We start from the raw sequence: 21760 nt of genomic DNA, 5'->3' as shown, positions 1-21760 counted from the left end.
TTTCCAGAGTGTTGAGCAAAGCAAGAGAGGAGAAAATCAAACCTGGAAATCCTGGGGTTAACGCAGGATTTAAGGGATGAAACTCCAGTGCCTCTTTTTAGATGATTGCTGCTTTATTTCAATTGAAGTTTTAAAAATAAAGTTTTGATTGATTGTTCCTCTGAGGTTTTTGCTTTGTCTTTGAGCTGCTGGATGGTCCTGGAGTTGGAGCAGCTGCTGCTCCTGGCTTTGCTCTGCCATCCTTTCCAGCCCACCTCCTTGCAGGATCAGTTTGGCCCTGCTCATCAGTATAATATTCCATTTTCCACTCAAGCACAGAGGAAAATGGGGTTTTCCCACCACAGAGGCGCAGAATCATGGAATGGGCTGGGTTGGAAGGGATCTTGAAGGGATCTTGAAGCTGCTCTTGTTCCTCCCCATGCCACGGGCAGGGACACCTCCCACTGTCCCAGGCTGCTCCCAGCCCTGCCCAGCCTGGCCTTGGGCACTGCCAGGGATCCAGGGGCAGCCACAGCTGCTCTGGGCAGCCTTTCCCCACCCTCCCAGTAAAAGAGCAGCTCATCCCTTTGTCCAGGCCCAGCACAAATCCTGGTCTGAGCCAGCCTGGCTCTGTCTCACAGGTGAGGGGAGCAAGGCAGGAGCAGCCCTTGCTCCAGGTCCAGGTCTCATCCAGGGAAAATATTCCAGCAGGAGGAGGAAGCTGTCCCTGCAGCCCAGCAGTGCAGAGCTGCCTGGGATCCCTGCCTGTGTCCCAGGGGTGCTCAGGGAGGAGCAGAATTCCTGCAGGGCACAGCCCAGCCGCCGCTGTCTGGTCTCGTTTCAGTCCTGTGAATTCAGAGCAGAAACACCCACAAGGTTTCTCTGGCTGTTCCCACTCCCAGCCTGAGCAGGATCCGTGCCTGGCACTGCATGGGGCACAGACCTTCCCTGCAGTGGGCTGTTCCCAAGGCTGGGGCTGCTCTGCCTCCTGGCTGGCACTGCTGGCACCGGGCACTGGGGGCACCTCGCTGCCCTCTGCCTTCCTCAGGCGCAGGATCTCCTGCTTGTACCTGCAGTGGAACTGCCACTGTCACCACGAGCAGCATGGAAGTGCCACTGTCACCATGAGCAGTGTGGAAGTGCCACTGTCACCACTCACAATGGGCAGTGTGGAAGTGCCACTGTCACCATGAGCAGCATGGAATTGCCACTGTCACCATGTGCAGTGTGGAAGTGCCACTGTCACCACTCACAATGGGCAGTGTGGAACTGCCACTGTCACCATGAGCAGCGTGGAATTGCCACTGCCACCACTCACAGTGAGCAGCATGGAAGTGCCGCTGTCACCATGAGCAACGTGGAATTTCCACTGCCACCACTCACAATGAGCAGTGTGGAACTGCCACTGTCACCATGAGCAGTGTGGAAATGCCACTGTCACCATGAGCAGTGTGGAAGTGCCACTGTCACCACGAGCAGTGTGGAAGTGCCACTATCACCATGAGCAGCATGGAACTGCCACTGTCACCATGAGGAGCGTGTAACTGCCACTGTCACCACGAGCAGCATGGAAGTGCCACTGTCACCATGAGCAGTGTGGAAATGCCACTGTCACCACACACGTGGAAACCCAGAGCACACAGGGAATATTTCTCTGTCTGCTCTGGGGTGCCCTTGTCCCCAGGGCAGCACTGACTCTGACCCTCATTCATGGAGAAAGTTTTCTAGATTCGAGATAGACCGGAATCCACAAAAGTGTGAAATAGATTATAGAGAGCAGTGTAGGTGTATCACGTGGTGAGAAATTGAGGTTTTGGGATTTTTGGTATCTTCTGGATGGAAGCAAGATGGAGGGCACAAGGTGTTGTCCTGGGTTTCTCCTTCATACTTCTTCTTCTTCTTGGGTTTGAGTGGCATTTTGTAATTGGGTGGAAAAATCCCCATTGTGGGCTCTTTGGGATCAGTTATCGGGTTAAAAGGGAAAATAATCCAGGTGTCAGTTCTTAAATTGATAGTTTAGTCTTAAAAGACCTTGTACCAAGAGATTGTTGGCCATTTTGTGCCGTGTTGCTGAACTCACAGTAGTGAAACTGTTTTACTGATAAGAAATAATAAATACCTGAGTCCAAACATGAATTACTATCTCAAGTGCCTTCAATCCAGACTCAGAGAAACCCACAGCTGGCACCCCCACACTGCTCCCTGGGCAGTGAGCCATGCCAGGAGCTGAGCCTGGCACACAGATCCCACAGCCTTTCCCAAGGAAAAGGCGTTCATGGGCTGTGCCAGGCGAGGGCAGAGCCTGACCCAGCCCAGGGCAGGAGCAGGGGGATCGTGCCCTGCCACACCTGCCCTGCTGGTCCTTCCCCTCCCTGCTGCTCTCCCTGCTCCAGGGCAGGATGGGCCAGGGAAGGGGAACACAGATCAGGGGCAGGACTGAGGTTAGAACCTGGGAATAAAAGAACTCTGAAGGTTTTAGGCTTTAGGTTCAGCTTTGGGTTTTAGGTTCCTGTGAAGGTTGCAAGGAAACCTTTAGAGTGCCTTCCAGTGCTTAAAGGGGCTCCAAGAGAGTGGGAGAGGGACTTTGGACAATGGCATAAAGTGACAGGACACAGGGAATGGCTCCCACTGCCAGAGGGCAGGGCTGGATGGGATATTGGGAATGAGGAATTGTTCCCTGTGAGGGTGGGCAGGCCCTGGCACAGGGTGCCCAGAGCAGCTGTGGCTGCCCCTGGATCCCTGGCAGTGCCCAAGGCCAGGCTGGGCAGGGCTGGGAGCAGCCTGGGACAGTGGGAGGTGTCCCTGCCATGGCAGGGGTGGCACTGGATGAACATTTGTGTCACTTCCAACCCTTTCCATGATTGTGACTCCTCCCAAGGATGGGTGAGCACACAGGATGGACACCTGTGGTGTGTGGGGAGTGTCTGTCCTGCTGTCCTATGCCCTGTGCCACAAGAGGTGGTGGCAGCTGCCTGCACAGCTGCAGGAAGCAGTGGGACATGGGCAGTGCTGTGGCAGGGCCAGCAGTGGGCATGGGCCAGCACTGGCACAAGCCTGGAGAGGGCTGTCGCCCCCTGTCACCTGGCCAGGTGCTGGTCGATGTATCCCTGCAGCTCCAGCACCTGCTCCTCTGCCACCACAGCCCGGGTCAGCAGCTGGCTCCTCTGCTGCTCCAGCTCCTCCTGCAGGGCACACAACATGGAGAAAACGTGGGAAAAAAGAGATCTGTGCAATGGGAGTGATGTTGCTCTGCCCCTCTTTGCTGTGTGTGTCTGACCTTCCGACCACTTCCCCACCACTCCAACCTCTCTGCCATGACACCTCCCTTCTTTTGGCCACAGAGGCAGGCTCCATGCAGGTGTGGAGCTTTATATCCCCAGGGATTGAGCTTTACATCCCCAGGGAATGAGCTTTACATCCCCAGGGATTGAGCTTTACATCCACAGGGAATGAAATTTACACCCCCAGGGAATGAGCTTTACACCCCTAAAGAATGAGCTTTACACCCCCAGGGAATGAGCTTTACATCCCCAGGGAATGAAATTTACACCCCCAAGGAATGAGCTTTGCATCCCCAAGGAATGTTGGAGCACTCCTTCAGGTTGCTGTGCACAGGGAAAGGCAGCACATGGAAGGGAATACCCAGGACCTGGAAGGGAATATCCAGGACATGGAAGGGAATACCCCTGCAGCAGCAGGAACCAGCCTGGGAAGCTGATTCAGATTCAGCCTAGGCTTGAACCAGGTCAAATAGAATCAAAGAATCGTGGAATTGTGTAGGAATTCACAAGGATCCAGGTGTTAACCTGGCACTGCCAAGGCCATCACTGACCCATGTCCCAAGTGCCACATCCACATGTCCTATAAATCCCTTCAGGGATGGTGACCCCATCACTGCCCTGGGCAGCTGTGCCAGTGCCTGACCACCCTTTCCATGAAGGAATTTTCCCAATATCCAACCTAAACCTCCACTGGCACAGCTTGGGACCCTTTCCCCTTGTCCTGTCCCTGTTCCCTGTGACTCCCTCGGCTGTCCCCTCCTGTCAGGAGCTGTGCAGAGCCACAAGGTCCCCCCTGAGCCTCCTTTTCTCCAGGCTGAGCCCCTTCCCAGCTCCCTCAGCCCCTCCTGGTGCTCCAGCCCTTCCCCAGCTCTGTTCCCTCCCCTAGACACCCTCCAGCCCCTCCATGCCCTTCCTGTCATGAGTGGCCCAGAACTGCCCCCAGGACTGGAGATGTCCCAGCAGTGCCAGCACAGGGCAACAATCAGCCCCAGTTTATTGCAGAGATGCCAAAAGGTTGTTCTGAAACGTGGGCAGGACTGCCAAGGAGCTGCTCTCCTTGCTTTAGGAGCAGGGAGAGTAAATTAGCCTGGAGTCAGCACCAGCTGGGAGGGCTGAGGCCACAGCAAGGCTGCATGGAGAGTGATTCCAGGGAACGGGCACGGCCCCGGGGCTGCCAGGGCTCCAGGAGGGTTTGGACACTGCTCCAGGGGTGCCCAGGGTGGGATTGTTGGGGGGTCTGTGCAGGGACAGCAGCTGGGCTGGATGATCCCTGGGGTCCCTTCCCTTCCCGCTCAGGATTTCTGTGACTCCATGGAAGTTTCCCCCTCAGGCTGGAGCAGCCCCAGGGCAGGGCTGAGGCAGCACATCCCTGCCTGGGGGTGGGAGATCAGCTTTGCCTCCAGTGGCTGTTCCAGCCTTTACCTGGGTGTTGAGTGTGAATTCCCGGAGCTTCCTCCTGACCTCTGCCCAGCCCTCCTCATCCAGCTGCCTGTGAGGGAAGAGCTCACATGGATCATGCCCAGACACCAAATCCAGCCCCTGCAGGGACCACACAGCTCCACACAGGTCACACAGCTCACACAGCTCCACACAGATCAAATATACAGATATATAAATCTATATGTGTCTCCATGAATGCAGACATACATACACACACATATATGCATAAACTCACATCTACATCTACAGCCATACATACAAATTCACCATTTTAGGTATATGAACATGTGTCAGTTATTTACATGTTATTACTTATTAATAAAGGCACTAGTTACATATTTAGAAAATCTGTTGAGTAGAAATATTGTTCTGATACAGATGTGGCTGATGTTACCAAGTCATTTTCTGTAGATGCCATTTTAATATTTGGGAGTATTTTTGCATTCTTTTTTTTTTTTTTAAAGGTATGGGGAAAGAGAGAAGAGAAATGCAGCCAGGAAGTTAGGATAAAAAGGAGGCTGCATCCTCCAAAAATTAGAGAGATCCCAGGGAATGCCCCATGGCCTCTCCCTTTATTCGAATAAAGCTAAAAGGACTCCTATGGCTCCTTTTTGGACATGAACCTCTGGTGTTTGTGGATTCATTTTCCCAACAGCTGCCTCCGAGCCCAGCCCAGGCTCTGCAAAGATGAGAAGCTGTGAGAACTGGGGCTGGGGGAACACCAGAATTCCCGGGATTAGGGCTATGGGAACACCAGGGCTCTCATCTCCAGCTGGAGCAGCCAGGTAACAGCACACTGTGGGAATCCACAAAATCAGAGGGTTTTGGAAAAGCTGCAAAAGGCAGCCTCAGAGACAGCAGAACTGTGATTGGAGCTGAGCAGCAGCCATGAGATTGGTCAGCAGAAAAATTATGTAAAAAGTAGAAAAGCAAGGACAAACAGAACAATGGTCTGTGTATTAATGCTTGTCTAGAATAACTCCCTAAGCTGCAGAAAAGTTTATCTAGTGAGATGTTAGGAAGTTTTAAGCTTAATAATGGAGCCCTGTGCATTGTGTTTTAAGGCTCACAAGCAGGTATTGTATCCAAAATAAGCAAACATTGTTTTAACTGTGTTTATGGTGATTGGATAGAACTACTGTCAATGTGCTTTTGCTTTGTGTGATTGGCCAAAAAACTTTTAAAGTGAGTTGTAACATTGAGTTCTTTGTCTGCTGCCTGGGATGTGAGCTGGTGGCATCTTCCCATTGTCATAGCCATGGAATGAGAGTGATGGTGGAAAATCAAACAGCTCAAGGCACATTGGTGATTTGTACACAGACCCTGGCTGGTGACACACACAAGTTAACCCAGCAGAATGTGGAGCGTGTGGGGTCTCATGGCAGCTAAAAAAACCCCAAATGATGAGATGCATCACTGAAATTCAGGTTCTGGACCTTGCATGCCCTGCTCCTGTGGTGCCTGCCCAAATTGCTGAATTTACTCACGGTCCATTGCTATTTTCAGTGTGGAATACATGGCAGAGGCTGGTTGAGGCTCAAGCTTTTGCCTGAACCACTCCTCCAGAGCCCAGGGGCTCTGGCACTCACCCACTCCTCAGTGCTGGCATCCAGCTAATGGAATATCTGACATGTTTTCTAGGTGACCACGTATTCTAAAGTGCTGAAAACCCCAGCTCAGGTTTCTCCTGTGCTTTGTTCCACCCCTCCACAGCCATAGCTGGTTGAGTTTTAGCAGGATAATGGAGCAGGGGAAGAGACACATCAAAATTTAGCAATTTCAGGGTTTGTTGGGAGGCCAGGGAGGTGTCAGCACGGTGGCACCAAAGGATTCCAGGCAAACTCCTGCACTGGGAAGGAGGAAAAACAGGACTCTCTCAAATTGGTGGTGTCTCACGGGCCTCTCTCAGGTTGTGATCCACCAAAGCACTTGGGCATGTGCTTAACTTCGGCTTTCAAAGAGGTCAGTGGGGCTAAAAACACGATTAAATCAAATGTGTGCTTAAGAGCTTTCTTGGATCCAGGCCCAGTGACCAAGTCCCTTCCTGCAGGAGAGGGGACAGCTGCCTCTTCTCCCAGAGCAGCCCCAGCAGCTCTTTCCCTGCCTATGGCTGCCTCCAGCCATGCAAACAGCATCCCTCAACCCATACGTCCATGGGAATGTGGAATGGCAGATATCCCAAGGCAGAAACAGCACTTACTGCTCCGGGGGCGCTGCGAGGGCAGAGGCTCCTTTCAGGCTTTTCTGGAGGAAAAAGAAGAACAGAATTCCTGTGAACACGAACACATTGCAATCCCAGATCCTGCCATCATCAAGACCTTAAAGCCCACCCAGTGCCACCCCTGCCATGGCAGGGACACCTCCCACCATCCCAGGCTGCTCCCAGCCCTGCCCAGCCTGGCCTTGGGCACTGCCAGGGATGCAGGGGCAGCCACAGCTGCTCTGGGCACCCTGTGCCAGGGCCTGCCCACCCTCACAGGGAACAATTCCTTCCTAACATCCAACCTAAATCTCTCCTTTGTTAGTTAAATCCATTCCCTTTGTCCTGTCACTGTCTGCACATGTAAAATGACATTATCCCTCTTTTCTTTTGTGCCCTTGGAAGTGGCACAAGGTATCCCAGCGCTCCCACAGCCACCAGTGCCCCGCCAAGGAAACCAGGGGTTGTAGAGTCTGAAGGTTTCAGGTCTCCCCTCCTCTGAATTTCTAAATAAATGCATCCTGTGCAAATCAAGGCCCACATTTGCCCAGGGGGAGGACATTTCCCTATCCCTGGCAGTGCCCAAGGCCAGGCTGGATGGGGCTTGGAGCCATCTGGGATGGTGGAATGTGTCCCTGCCATAGCAGGGGTGGTGTCACTGTCATATTTCCTGAAAAATCCTCTTTACCTAGGATTTTCTCCTGCGAAGCTGAGAAGCCTCAGCTTCTCCTGTGTTTACTACTCTAAAATGTAGTCTAAAGATTGTTTACCCAGCATGGGAATTGTTTTAATTAATGACCAATCACGGCCAGCTATGTCAAAGCTCTGAAGAGCCATGATTTTTATGATCATTCTTGTTAAACCTTCTGTATCTTTCTCTATTCTTTAGTATAGTTTCAGTATTAATATAATATAATATAATATAATATAATATATGCTAATAAATACTATATGTATTTTATATATAGTATATATTATTATATACTATGCTAATATATATATTTCAGTATTAGTATACTATATATAATATATTAAAATATATCTATAAATAGATATTGATTATATATTTATATAATGAATTATACATAATTTATATATAATTTATATATAAATATATTTACATATAAATTATATATAAATATAATATATAATATAATAGATATTAATATATTGTATACATATATATTAGGAGATTAATAATACAGTATTTATTAGTATATAATTATGTAGTATTTATTAGTATATAATTATATAGATAATATAAAATATAGTATATATTAGTATTCTTTAATATAATATAATAACATAAAATATTAAATCAACCTTTAAAAAGCACAGAATCAAATTCTCATCTCTCACCTCATCCTAAAAACCCCTGCAAATACCACAAATAGTAATCCTGATTGTGGCATTGATCACTCTTTCGAGGAGTCACAACACAGGGGTGGAAGAAGATGAGCTTTAAGGCCCCTTCCAACCCAACCCATTGCATGATTCCACGATTCTGTCACATGGAGGTGACTGTTGTGTGCCCTGCCTGTGGCCCAGGCACAGCAAACTCTCAGGGAGAGCGTGGCTGTGGCACCTGGGGACATGGCTGAGTGGCGGCCTTGGCAGTGCTGGGGGAACTGTCACAGACATCTTTTTATGAAAAATCCTTTCTTTAGGATTTTTCCTCCTGAGAAGTTGAAAGGCCTCAGGAACAAAATGTAAACAATGGTTATCTGCTGCTGTGGAATGCAACAGGTGCATCTGTGATTGGTCTCATGTGGTTGTTTCTGATTAATGGCCAATCACAGTCAGCTGGCTCGGACAGAGAGTCTCAGCCACAAGCCTTTGTTATCATTCTTTCCTATTCTATTCTTAGCCAGCTTTCTGAGGAAATCTTTTCTTCTATTCTTTTAGTATCGTTTTAGTATAATATATATAATAAAATAATAAATCAGCCTTCTGAAACATGGAGCCAGATCCTCATCTCTTCCCTCAACCTGAGACCCCTGTGAACATGATCACAGGGAACAGCTGGCCTTGGTGATCTCAGAGGGCTTTTCCAACCTAACCAATGCTACAAAAGCCCTGAGAGGGCTTTTCCAACCTAACCAATGCTACAAATGCCTTAAGGAGAGGGCTCATGGCCCTGTTCCCAGCTCCCTCCCTCCCTGCTGCAGCTCCTGCAGCTCCAGCCTTGCCTTGCGCTCCCGCAGGCGGTTCAGCTCCCGGGAGCTGTTTGCCAGCAGCTCAGGGTCAGTGATGGTCAGGTGGAGCTCGGCAGGGCCACAGTCCATGGCAGTGCTGCCCAGGGCGCGGATCTGCTCCTGCTGCAGCCTGAAACAGCACAGGGTCACTGTCTGTCCCTCTGGGTGACACCACCAGAGCTCTGCTGCTCCTGGGGTGCCGCTCACTGGGACCCGCTGGCTCTGGCCACCTGCAAAGGGAAAGTGGGAGAGTTTCTGAGGGGAGCTTGTCCCAGAGCTATTTGTGGCTTTTCTACCACGGGTATTTCTGCTGCTTCCCACGGCCCAAGCTGCCGAGAGCGCTGCGAGCGCCGCAGGGATGGGCTGGGAGGTGGAGCTATTTGTGGTACCTCTGCCTTTCCACACCATCCGCCGTGGGCTCAATCTCTCACCCTGCGTTGGGAGTGGGAGGAACATATGTGCAAAGCAGCTCCACGGGGTCCAGAGCACCCTGACGTGCAGCTGGAGGCAGCTTGGTGCTGGATTGCCAGGAGCAGGGGGATCAGTGTGCATTCAGGAGCAGGGGGATAAATGTGCATTCCAGATTGCAAGGGGCAGGGGGATAAATGTGCATCCCAGATTGCCAGGAGCAGGGGGATCAATGTGCATTCAGGAGCAGGGGGATCAATGTGCATTCTAGATTAACAGGACCAGGGGGATAAATGTGCATTCCAGATTGCCAGGAGCAGGGGGATCAATGTGCATTCTAGACTGCCAGGAGCAAGGGAATCAATGTGCATTCAGGAGCACGGGGATCAATGTGCATCCCACATTGCCAGGAGCAGGGGGATCAATGTGCATTCAGGAGCAGGGGGATCAATGTGCATTCTAGATTAACAGGACCAGGGGGATAAATGTGCATTCCAGATTGCAAGGGGCAGGGGGATCAATGTGCACTCCAGATTGCCAGGAGCAGGGGGATCAATGTGCATTCAGGAGCAGGGGGATCAATGTGCATCCCAGGCCCTCTGCTCCACTAGGGAGCCTTGCCTGCCTCCTTCCAGGGCAGGATTGGCTGCTGTGGGGCTGTTCCAGCTGGCCCTGAGGAGGAAGAGGAGGTGCTGGGGTTTACCCATAGGCAATGAGCAGGTTCTCGTGTTTCTTGGCCAGCTCCTTCAGGCGTTTCCTGTAGCCCCGGGCTGCCCGGGCCAGCTGCTCCTCACGGCGCCTGTAGGAGGCCTGGATGTCCCTGAGCATGCTGTCCACAAACCTCTGCATGGCAGCGTGGCCAGCTGGGGCTTTGCTGGTTCCTGGCACGCTGTTGGGCTTGCTGTCCATGTAGTTCTGTAAGTGCACAGAGAGAGAAATCCAGGGGGAATGGCTTCCCACTGGGTTAGAGGGGATGTGGGAATTAGGAATTGTTCCCTGTGAGGGTGGGCAGGCCCTGGCACAGGGTGCCCAGAGCAGCTGTGGCTGCCCCTGCATCCCTGGCAGTGTCCAAGGCCAGGCTTGGAACAACCTGGGATAGTGGAAAGTGTCCCTGCCATGGCAAGGGAGATGGGCTTTAGGGTCCCTTCCAACCCAACCCTTGGACAGGGCTTGGAGTCACATTCTCTAGTGGAAGGTGTCCCTGCCCATGGCAGGGGGTGGCACTGGATGGGTTTTAAAATCCCTTCCAACCCATTCCATGGTTCTATGGCAGCTCCCCTGTGCAGATTTCCTGGATTGTCAGTGAGCTTCTGCTGGGACTTTTCTTGGTCAGATTACAGGGATTAAAAAACCCCTTTCTTTATATATTTACTCTAATTTATTTGCCGCAGCCTACAAGAGGAGGGTGCCAGTATGGAGATGTCTGAGGGAACAGCTGGAGCTGGGCCAGGGCAGGGTCAGGCTGAATTTTGGGAAAGGTTCTTCACCCAGAGGGTGCTGGGCACAGCCCCAAGGCTGCCAGAGCTCCAGGAGAGCTTGGACAGGGATGCCCAGGGTGGGATTGTTGGGGGTCTGTGCAGGGCCAGGAGCTGGATCCATGATCTTTGTGGATCCCTCCCCACTGAGGATGGCTCTGTGCCCCTCCCGGGTGTGGTACCCACAGCCAGGTCCCCCAGGCACTGTGCCAGCCGGCACCGATGGCTCTGTGCCCCTCCCGGGGGTACCCACAGCCAGGTCCCCCAGGCACTGTGCCAGCCGGCACCGATACTCCTCGTTCAGCTCCTTCAGCTGCAGCTGCAGCCGCGCGTTCTCCGCCTCCACCTCGTGCAGCCGGGCCTGGGCTGAGAGCAGCGCCTGGCACAGACACAGAAACCCTGCTGAGACACTCCTCAGGGCTGAGGGCCTTCATTCCCAGGTATCTGCCTTCACTACAGCTGGGAAGCTCCCGGGTTTTCAGAGGAACCCACTGGAAATATTTATAATCCCCATTCCCCTGCCACTTTCTGTCATTTGCCACCCCGCACCCCGGTGATGCCACCAACTCTTTATGGAAAACCAGCAAGCAAAATTCCTCCCACCGGCTCTGCAGGCAGCGCTTCCACCACGTGCAGGGGGAACCTGCACGGGAGAAGCTGGGTGTGCTGTTGGGAATTTGGCTGACTAGAGACTGGAAAAGTGCAGAACCGTGGCTGACTCCAAGTCCTGCACCTGCTAGATAGTGTGTCCTTGGGCCTAGCTGTAGTATGATAACAAGTGGTGAAAGAGTAATGAGAAAAGAGAGATGTAAACCCTAAGAAATGAGGAAGAGTTCATGGTATAGTTTAACCAATAGATTGCTTGGCTTACAGAATATTCATAAGCTTATTATTTGCTGTATAAGTGTTTGATGCTTTCTTTAATAAACTGGACCTGTGATGAACCAGCTGGTGTCCTGGTCCCCTTCCTACGACAGTGTGCCAAGCTCCCTGCGGAGGGAGAGGAGCTGGGGGCCGGGATTGGGGCACCCCAGCCTGGAGGATGCTGTGGGGCGGCATCCCTGCTCACCGCTGAGTGCTCTGCCCGCACCGCCCCGGCCGCTCCCTTCGCCTCCTGCAGCTCCTGCCCCAGCGCCAGCCTGCACACACAGCGGGAGAATGGGGTTATTGAACTGCCCTGACTCCTTCTCTGTGAAAAATGCGTGTATTTTATGGTTGGCTTTTCGCAAATATTCAAATGAATATTGTATGTGTTGTGTTAGAAAGTGATGCTGTGTTAATTCTCTTAAGTACTGTGGTAAATATAGTTTTGGGTTATAAAAATTGTTAAAATAGAAACTGTGCTATGTAGGATACTTTTTTTAAAGAAAGGGCTTGCAGCGAGATAGCAGCCACAGGACACCTGAATCTTTCAGAGAAAAAGAATTTATTGCCCTCTTATCAGAAGAAATCTGATCAGAACTTCTTCCTGCCTCGAAGGCGCTGTCAGGATTCAGAAGAAGAAGCTGATGATGACCAGACAGAATCCTGTATTTAAATGGAATTTATGCATCATGTATGAAGTGTATGAATATTCAACGGGCTGTTGTTTTTAAGGGTTAATCCTCTGTTAATGTGGGTCCTTTTTCGGGCTCCTGCTGACCAGAAAAGGTACCCGGACATCTGTAACTCTTTGTCTCTATTGTCTCATATTGTCCTAATTCAATTTGTCCAAGTTATTATGACTCTAATTGTATTACTAATTTTTTAAACATTTTATTACTATTAAACTTTTAAAATTCTAAAAACAAGTGATTGGCATTTTTCATATTCTCCATCCCATCCCAAGGCCAGGCTGGATGGGGCTTGGAACAACCCTGGATAGTAGAAGGTGTCCCTGCCATGGCAAGGGAGATGGGCTTTAGGGTCCCTTCCAACCCAACCCATTCTGGGGTTCTGTGATTCTCCATAGGTCAAACACAGGCAGCTTTGGGAAGAAAATCACTTTGGAATGACAGAAATCTCCCAGCAGCAGCTGCCAGCCTCCAAATGTGCGCAAACCAGTGCCACAAAACCTCTCCCCAGTGAGGATGAACACCCTGCACAGTTCAGAGGGTCGGGTCCTGCAGCATTCCTGATGGGGCAGTGTCACAGACATCTTTTATGAAAAATCCTTTCCCTAGGATTTTTCCTCCTGAGAAGCTGAGAGGCCTCAGGAACAAAAGGTAAACAATGATTATCTGCTGCTGTGGAATGCAACAGGTGCATCTGGGATTGGTCTCATGTTGGATGTTTATAATTAATGGCCAATCACAATGAGCTGACTTGGACACAGAGCTGAGCCACAAGCCTTTGTTATCATTCTTTGCTATTCTATTCTTAGCCAGCCTTCTGATTAAATCCTTTCTTCTCTTCTTTTAGTATAGTTTTAATGTAATATATATCATAAAATAATAAATCAAGCCTTCTGAAACATGGAGCCAGATCCTCATCTCTTCCCTCATCCAAGAACCCCTGTGAACACGGTCACAGGGCAGCCCTTCCTGGGACATCAACCCCATTCCAAGGAGATGGAAAAGCCCCTCTGTGGGCAAGGGCTGGGCTGGATTAATCTCTGGGATGTCACACTTTGCTGTGTGTCACAAAGTGGATTTTCAAGGTGTCCCTGGACACCACCAACTTCCATCTGACAGCTCTGAAGCGCTTTGAAACCATCAGGTTTTCCTTCCAGGCCTCATTCCTTCCCTGTACCCCACAAGGCAGGCTGCCTCCCCTCCTGCTCCGTGGGTCACATCCAGTCCCACAAACACCAGGCCAAGCACAGGGACACTCACACTCGCTCCTCCAGCTTCTGCTGCTGCTCCTCCTGCCTTTTCTTCAGCTTTTCCAGCTCTGCTTTTATGCGATCCTGGTTTCCAGGCAACTGAGGGACAAACGAAGAGGAAGATGAGGCAGAAGGCTGAGTGAAGAGAGGACAAAGTGGGGAGAAGCTGGAGCCGAGCCCTTGTCCAGCCGGGCAGTGTCATGCTGGGGGAGGGCCTGGTGGGGCTGGGAGGGGCAGGAATGGAGTTTGCTGCCAGCCAGGGCACGTGCAGGGGCACATGTGTGGCTCTCACGTTGAGAGGCAGATTCCAGCAGGAGCTGGTGGAGGAGCCCAGGCTGGTTCTGCAAGGGCTGCAGATGGGGAGGAGGCAGGGACCATCTCTGCGCGCTCAGTTTTGGGAGCTTCATCACCCCCAGATTTCTCAAGTGTGAAAAGAGGAAAAAATTTCTCCTCTGCATTTGGTGGCTTCTAAGCTGCTGCCTGTGTTCCCCTGCCAGGGCACGGACCCAGGGAATCACCTCTGCCCTCCCCAGCTCTGCCTGCACATCTGCAGCTATTCCTGGCTCGTTTTGTAACTGCAGGGTTTAAAAAAAGGATTTAAAATGAATCAAGGCATCAGCTGATCCACAAAACTCAAGTTAGCAGCAGGAGGTGCCAGCCAGGGTTGGAATCCATCCCCCTCTGCTTCCCAGGATCCTGCAGCAGACCCCTGCACACACTCACGTTTCTTTCCAGCTCCTGCTGCTCGTGCTCAGGGGCGGCTGCATCCTCGGGCTGCTTTGGGGAGAGACAAGAAGGGGCCTGGTGGATCCCTGTTCTCTGAGGGGCTGGTGGGAGGGCAGAGAGTCCCTCACCTTGTCCCTGTGAGCAGAGTGGGGCTGTCCTGCTGCTCTCCCTCTTCCCAGCCCCGGGGAGGAGGGATGGGCCAGGCCAGGGGGGAGGCTGCTCTCCTTGGCCAGGCTGAGCAGCTCCTGGGTCAGCTCCTCATTCCTCAGCACCTGCAAGGTCAAACAAGAAGGAGAGAACTTCTGAAATCCCCCTTTGGCCAGCACATCCCTGCTGCTCCTGGTGGGTGCTCCAGGCAGGCAGCCTCTGCCCTCCCCAAATCAAGTTTGAATTTTGGTTCTGTCTCCCATGTCCAGAGTGATTTTCTACTTTACATGGAAATGCACTCCAGGCAGCAGAGTTATTCCCACGGAATGTTATCCCTCTGCACATCTCACACTAAAATCCACACTCAAACCCTGAGCCAGCCCTGGCACAGCTCTGCCACCACCTCTGCAGCCTCCAGCTCCCTCCTCACCCCCACCCTGCACCCTCCATTCAGCTTCCCAACCCTTCAGGAACGTCCTTCCCCATGGAGCAGCTTTGAGCAGTGCTGGGCTCCACAGCACAAGGAGAAGGGCCAAGTCTTCTCCATCCATTCATCCATGGATCCAGGAATCCATGGATCCATGGATCCATCCATCCATCCATCCATCCATCCATCCATCCATCCATCTACGGATCCATCCATCCATCCATCCATCCATCCATCCATCCATCCCTGTCCATCCCTGTCCATCCATCCATCCATCCATCCATCCATCCATCCATCCATCCATCCATCCATCCATCCCTGCAGATGACACATTCCCAGCTGGATGGGATTTCTCCCCAGCCCACAGCCAGTGTGGGCAGTGTTTCAGAGCAGTGCTGCTGCTGTGGAGTGACACATTTCCAGAAGATAAAGAGGATGTGAACGAGGAAAGCTCCGTTCCAGGTGATCTGGAGGGAACACTGGGGGAATTCATGTCTCCCGGGAGGGTTTCTGTGTAGATAACAAAGCTCTGATGAGGTTTGTGGCTGGGGACAAGCTTGAGTAATTGTTACCATGGCAGTGAATCGGAGGATGGGAGGCAGAGGTCATCTGAGTCATCCGTGGAGAGAATAGCTTATCAAAAGATAGCGCGGAGCGGGCTGGGGGAGAGCGGGGAGAAAGGAGCTGACAAAGAGGTGAGAGATACAGCTGTGAGACCTGACAGCTCGGCACAGACAGCTCCGCTTGTTCCCGGCTCCCGGCGATCCATCTGCAGCTGTCACCCTGACAGTTTGATCGCAGGGGTCACAGGGACCGGTTTAGCCAAAATAAAAAAGGGGCAGTGCCCGGTTTGAGTTGGGCTCCGCTGCCTTTCCAGGGCTCCCGAGCCTGGCGCGGCTCCAGGGAAAACCCAGAGCGCGTTTGGGTCCCCTCGGGGGCTGCGCCGAGCCCGGGGCACAAAAGGAGAAGGAAACGGAGAGCGAGGGAAGGTCAGAGCCTTGAAAAGGAAGAATTTACAGCGAGTGAGGAACAGGCCCCGAGTGCCTGCCCGACATCTCCGGGAGCCCTTCCCGGGCCGATCCCGCGGGATCCCCGCACAAAGGAGCCGCCACAAGCCCGGGCTGCGGCTGCTCCCGGCCCCGGGGCCGTCAATGCGCTCCGAGCCGCTCCTGCGCCCAGCAGCCATGACAACATATTGGCAAGGTCACAAGTAGCACTTGTAATTGGGAATGTGTAAAGGGCTCATTGTCTGCCCCAGAGGAGCGCCGGGGAAGGGGAGGGGGCAGAACCGCAGGCTGCTGTTCCCGTTTCCTTTGGGAAAGTCCGCGCTGGGAAAATAATGAGCAAGAGGCCCATGTCCCGACAAGTGCCAGGCTGCCAAGCTGGAGCCTCGCTGGCTTCAGGCGGGGATTTTTGGGAGCGGGAGCCAAGGAACTGGGGTAAACTCCTTGGCACATGGAGGACATCCAAGGAATTCACCTCTGGCTTCTGGCCCTGCTTCAGCACTCGGAGCAACCTGCTCTGGGAAAGGTTTCCCGTGGCAGGTGTCGCAGACAACTTTTATGGAAAATCCTTTCCTTGGGATTTTTCCTCCTGAGAAGCTGAGAGGCCTCAGGATCAAGATGTAAACATTGATTATCTGCTGCTGTGGAATGCAACAGGTGCATCTGTGATTGGTCTCGTGTGGTTGTTTCTAATTAATGGCCAATCACAGCCCAGCTGGCTTGGACACAGAGCCCAAGCCACAAAGCTTTGTTATCATTCCTTCTTTTCTATTCTTAGCCAGCCTTCTGATTCTATTCTTTTAGTATAGTTTTAATGTAATATATATCATAAAATAATAAATCAAGCCTTCTGAAACATGGAGTCAGATCCTCATCTCTTCCTTCATCCAAGACCCCCTGTGAACACTGCCACAGCAGGGGCTGGAATCAGGTGGGGTTTAAATTCCTTCCACCCCAAAGCATTCCTGGACTCTACGGTTCCTCAGGATGCTCTCTGGCACAGAACTGAATCCACGTGCTTTCACCTCTGTGCCACCCCGGGATCCATGTGAAAACCGTGTGTTATTGCCTCCAACCCGCTAAACCCATCATTTAGAGATGTCAGCTGCCTGGAAACGCCGGTTTTGACAAACACATTGCACCCCCTTGGGGACGAGAGGCAGCCGAGAGCGCTGACGGCTGGGCCGCTCCTCCCTGCGCTGCAGCGGGACCGCGGGCTGGGATCCCCCCCTGCAGGAGCTGAGCTGTGAGGAATCCCCGATTCCCGGCTCCTGGGAGACAAACGCTGCCTGCCCGAGGGTGATCACTGTCCTGCCCTGCACAGCCCATGCGGACACTGGAGCAGGGCAGCATTCCTGCCGCACATCCTCCCTGGAAAACCGGGTCACTGAGCTGCGGCAGCAACGCTGCTGGGGGAGGGAGGGAGCAGCATCGTGTCACTCGTTCCATCCATTCAAAAACAGCAGAAGCGGCAGGGGGGAGAGGAGGGGACAGAGGAAGGGCTATTGAAGTAGCCACAAAAATACACAAATCTGGGTCCAAAACCTCCGGTTAATCCTTGCTGAGCGAGCAGGCAGCGGGAAGGTGTTTGTCCCTTAAGGAGCCGTCGGAAACTTGCTTGAATTCGGGGTTTTTAGAAACTTTCCGACCTGAAAGCTGCCGGGCCCCTTCCCGCCGGCCGCAATGAGAGCGGCTCCAACCCGTTCACGTGCGGGCTGCGCAAGCCAAGCAGAAAAAAGGGAAACAAAGGGGGCTGGCAGCGCCGGGGGAGCGGCCCCGCAGCCCCGCCGTGACCCCCGGGCAGCGCCGGGGAACGGCAGGGAGGGACGGAGGGAGGGAGGGATCTGCCCGGGGGGACGGGACCGGCGGGGCAGCCATGCCCTGTCCACAGTTCTGTCCTCATCCCTGTCCCCAGCTCTGTCCTCATCCTGTCCTCAGCTCTGTCTCCAGCCCTGCCCCCAGTTCTATCCTCAACTCTGTCCCCATCCCTATCCCTATTCCGGTCCCCAGCCCTGTCCCCAGCTCTGCCCCCAGCCCTATCCCCAGCTTTGTCCCTAGCTTTGTCCCTAGCTCTGTCTCCAGCTCTGTCCCCATCCCTGTCCCCATTCCTGTCCTCATCCCTGTCCCCATTCCTGTCCCCATCCCTGTTCCCAGGCTGTCCTCATCCCTGTCCCAAACCTTGTCCCCATCCCTGTCCCCAACCTTGTCCCCAGCTCTGTCCCCGTTCCTGCCCCCATCCCTGTTCTCAGCCCTGTCCCCAACTCTGTCCCCAGCCTGTCCCAGCCCTGTCCCCATCTCTGTACCCATTCCTGTCCTCATCCCTGTCCCCATCCCTGTCCCAGCCCTGTCCCCATCTCTGTACCCATCCCTGTCCTCATCCCTGTCCCCATTACCAGGGCAGGCCTGCAGGCCCTGTGAGGAGGAGCTGTGTCACATCAACCCCCAGGGACAATCCCCAGCCCAGGCTGTGCCTTGTCACAGCTCAGAGCTTGGACATGTCCTGGGTGTGCTGGGACCCTGAGCCCCCCTGGGCTGGGCTGGGCCCCCAGTGTGGGCAGCAGAAGGGGGGATTCTGCCCCTCTGCCCCCTCAGGTGAGACCCCACCTGCAGAGCTGCCCCAGCCCTGGGGAACAACAGCAGCAGGACCTGGAGCTGCTGGAGAGAGTCCAGGGGAGCCCATGGAGATGCCCCAAGGATGGAGCCAGGCTGTGAGAGCTGGGGGTGCTCACCTGGAGAGGAGAAGCTCCAGGAACACCTCAGAGCCCCTGCCAGGGCCTGAAGGGGCTCCAGGAGAGCTGGAGAGGGACTGGGGACAAGGGATGGAGGGACAGGACACAGGGAATGGCTCCCACTGCCAGAGGGCAGGGCTGGATGGGATATTGGGAATTGGGAATTGTTCCCTGTGAGGGTGGGCAGGCCCTGGCACAGGGTGCCCAGAGCAGCTGTGGCTGCCCCTGCATCCCTGGCAGTGCCCAAGGCCAGGCTGGACAGTGGGAGGTGTCCCTGCCATGGCAGGGGTGTCACTGGGTCGTTCTTGGTGACCTTTAAGAGATACCTCAAGAAGAACCTTGGTACAATTGCATGAGAAACCTCGCTGGCCCTGAGCTGTGATGGGGCTGCACAAATGAAAGCCAAGCAAGGCCCCTGCAGGCAGGGAAGGTGAGGTGGAGCTGGAACTGTGGGATAACCCCTGGGATGAGGTGTGGGATGATCCCTGCAGCCTCCTCACCTCCTTGTCCAGCTCCCTGCCCAGGGCCAGGTAGTTGCTCTTGAGGATGATGAACTCCTGCCCCAGCTCCTGCCGGCTGCTCTCCAGGCTCTGCAGGCGCTCCCGGAGGGAATCTCGCTCCTCCCGAAGGGAATCCCGCTCCTCCCGCAGGGAATCCCGGCCCTGCTCCAGCTCCTGCACCTGCCTCTCCAGCTCCTGCATCTGCACAGCGACAGCAGGGTCAGGGCAGCGCAGCCAGCCCCAAACCAGAGCGGATTTCACGGGAATTCCTCGGGATCTGGGGATTCAGCTCCCTCTCGAGCCAGGAGGAGATGGCAGCAGGGCACAGGTCTGTGCTGGGAGCTGCAGAGCTGAGGGAAGGGCTGGAAGGGGCTGTTCCCAAAGTGGTACCATGGTTTTCAGCTGGAAGTTCTCTGTCTCGTAACGCTCCTTCATCCTGTTTGTCTCAATCTGGAGATCCACCAGGTCCTTGGAAATCTGGGGGGCACAAAGGCAGTGAAGGCCATGGATGAGTTCTGAGGCCAGTGAAGGCCGTGGATGAGTTCAGAGGCCAGTGTGATGTTTGAGCACAACACAGCTCCCCCAGAAGGAGGAATTTTCAGATTTCCCACTGTGCATCCAGTGGCCATCACAGCTCAGTTCCCTCCAGCTCCCAAAGTTTTACCTTCAGTTTTTCCTCTTCACTCAGGACCATCCTGGCTGGGAAGTCCATGCTGGAGCCAGGCAGTTCCTCCATCTCCTCCTGTGGGTCTCCAGGCTGCTGCCCCTCCTGGTTCCTGTCCTCCAGCTGCACCTGGGGGCACAGAGCAGCTCCAGCTGGGCCCTGCTCTCCCCCTGCCCATCCCAGCCCTGCCCATCCAGCTTTTCAGAGCCTGGACAGATCCCAGCCAGACTTCAGCAGCCATTTCTCCCCTGTGGGGAGGATTTCCTTGCCAGAGTGCTGATCCACGAGCTGGGGAGGGGCTGCAGACGTTCACAGCTGGATTTTTGGGCAGCAAGGTGCTCTGTCAGGATACTCACACTCTCATTCTCTGCAGTAATTCCAGGATCCATGTGCTCAGAGGCCAGGGCTCTGCTCAGGGCTGGGCAGGCAGTGACTGAGGAGCCCAGGAAGGATCTCCAAGGGATTTCTCCAAGGAGGTTCAGCACTGTTGCTACCAACTCTGGTTACCAGAGGCTCCCACCTGCATTTTAAGGTGGCTCCAAACCTTCCAGCCACCCTGGGTGTTGGAATTCAGGACATCCCTCTGGCTGCCCTGGAGGGCTCAAACCCCTGCCAGGGAGCTCAGAGACCTTGGCACAGAGCCCAAGACCCCTGGGACTTTGATTTTAGCCATGGAAAAAATTACCAACCTTACATGAGGATCTGCAAGCCATGAAAGTCTAAGTAGAATGATGGTTAGTTTGTCATGGGGTGAAAAATAGATTTTTGGGGTTTTTAGAATGGGGGTTCAGGGGACAAGATGGAGGAATCTGGGTGTGTCCTGTCCTTCTTCTTCTTGTTGTTGTCCTCCATTTTATGGGTGATGTTGGCACTTTTGGATTGGTTTAAGGTAGAAACTCACTGTCTAACATAGGTGATAGGTATTGGGAAGTAATTGTAAATAATGTACGTGTAGTTTTTAGTATAAAAAGATAACACCACCCCAGGGGCATGCAGAGTGCCTGGACCTGTCCTGCTGAATGGACCTCGGCAGAGCAGGAGAAAGAATTTTATAGATAAGAAACAATAAACAACCTTGAGAATGAGAAATGAAGAGTTCTGACTCCTTCTTCAATTAATGGGCTGGGAAAAGAGATTTTCTAACCCATCTCAGGTCACTGTGAGCAGCAGAGATCCCAGAGCTGGGAGCTGCTGGAGGGAGAGCCCTGGCACTGCCCAGCAGGATCCTGCACCCCCAGGGAACAATTCCTGCCCTTTATCCCATCCATCCCAGCCCAGGCTCTGCAAGGAGCAGCTCAGGAGCACCCAGGGCAGGCAGGGAGGGGTGCCAGCCCTGCAGGGACCATTCCCAAAGCTGGCTGCAGGGATGGGCTCCATCTCCAGGGCAGGGACATTCCAGGGCTTCAGGGGCTGACAGGAGAGAGGGAGAGGGAATTTGTACAAAAGTGATAGGACAAGAAGGGGGATCTTAAAGTAATAGAGGAGAAATTGAGAATGAATAAAGAGCAGGATTAGATGGGATATTGGGCAGGAATTGTTCCCTGTGAGGGTGGGCAGGCGCTGGCACAGGGTGCCCAGAGTAGCTGTGGCTGCCCCTGGATCCCTGGCAGTGCCCAAGGCCAGGCTGGGCAGGGCTGGGAGCAGCCTGGGATGGTGGGAGGTGTCCCTGCCATGGCAGGGGTGGCACTGGACGGATTTTAAGTTGCATTCCCACCCCAGCCATTCCCTGATTCCATGATTCCAAGGGCTGATTAACCCACTAAACAATCCACCTGCTCCAAG

At 53.4% G+C, this 21760-nt stretch overlaps 1 protein-coding gene across 1 annotated transcript; it reads right to left on the bottom strand.

The window, feature by feature from the left end:
- Window positions 1-130: 130 nt before the first annotated feature.
- CCDC78 (coiled-coil domain containing 78) lies at window positions 131-20418 on the bottom strand. Its single transcript, XM_054271157.1, has 15 exons — window positions 20335-20418; window positions 19979-20101; window positions 19705-19791; window positions 19315-19515; window positions 14636-14779; window positions 14505-14558; window positions 13792-13880; window positions 12048-12117; window positions 11232-11357; window positions 10207-10418; window positions 9090-9225; window positions 6901-6944; window positions 4683-4749; window positions 3061-3161; window positions 131-1049 (listed from the first exon to the last, which is right to left on the bottom strand). Exons 1-15 carry the CDS (start codon window positions 20365-20367, stop codon window positions 131-133), a joined length of 2406 nt encoding a protein of 801 aa, XP_054127132.1. The 5' UTR covers window positions 20368-20418.
- Window positions 20419-21760: the final 1342 nt, after the last annotated feature.

This window comes from Melozone crissalis, unplaced genomic scaffold, assembly GCF_028551555.1.
Source record: "Melozone crissalis strain CALT ecotype California unplaced genomic scaffold, PUWL_Pcris_2 ptg000012l_1, whole genome shotgun sequence".
In the NCBI taxonomy this organism is placed as follows: domain Eukaryota; kingdom Metazoa; phylum Chordata; class Aves; order Passeriformes; family Passerellidae; genus Melozone; species Melozone crissalis.
This window is presented reverse-complemented; position numbering and strand designations above follow the sequence as displayed.

What these genes read in the sequence shown, in the direction of transcription:
- CCDC78 (XM_054271157.1), bottom strand. Translation starts at nt 20,367, where the DNA reads ATGGATCCTGGAATTACTGCAGAGAATGAGAGT. An exon ending in GTGAAGAGGAAAAACTGAAG is followed by an intron (nt 19,792 to 19,978) that starts GTAAAACTTTGG and finishes TGTGCCCCCCAG; the next exon opens with ATTTCCAAGGACCTGGTGGA. An exon ending in AACCTGCTCATTGCCTATGG is followed by an intron (nt 9,226 to 10,206) that starts GTAAACCCCAGC and finishes GTGCTGTTTCAG; the next exon opens with GCTGCAGCAGGAGCAGATCC.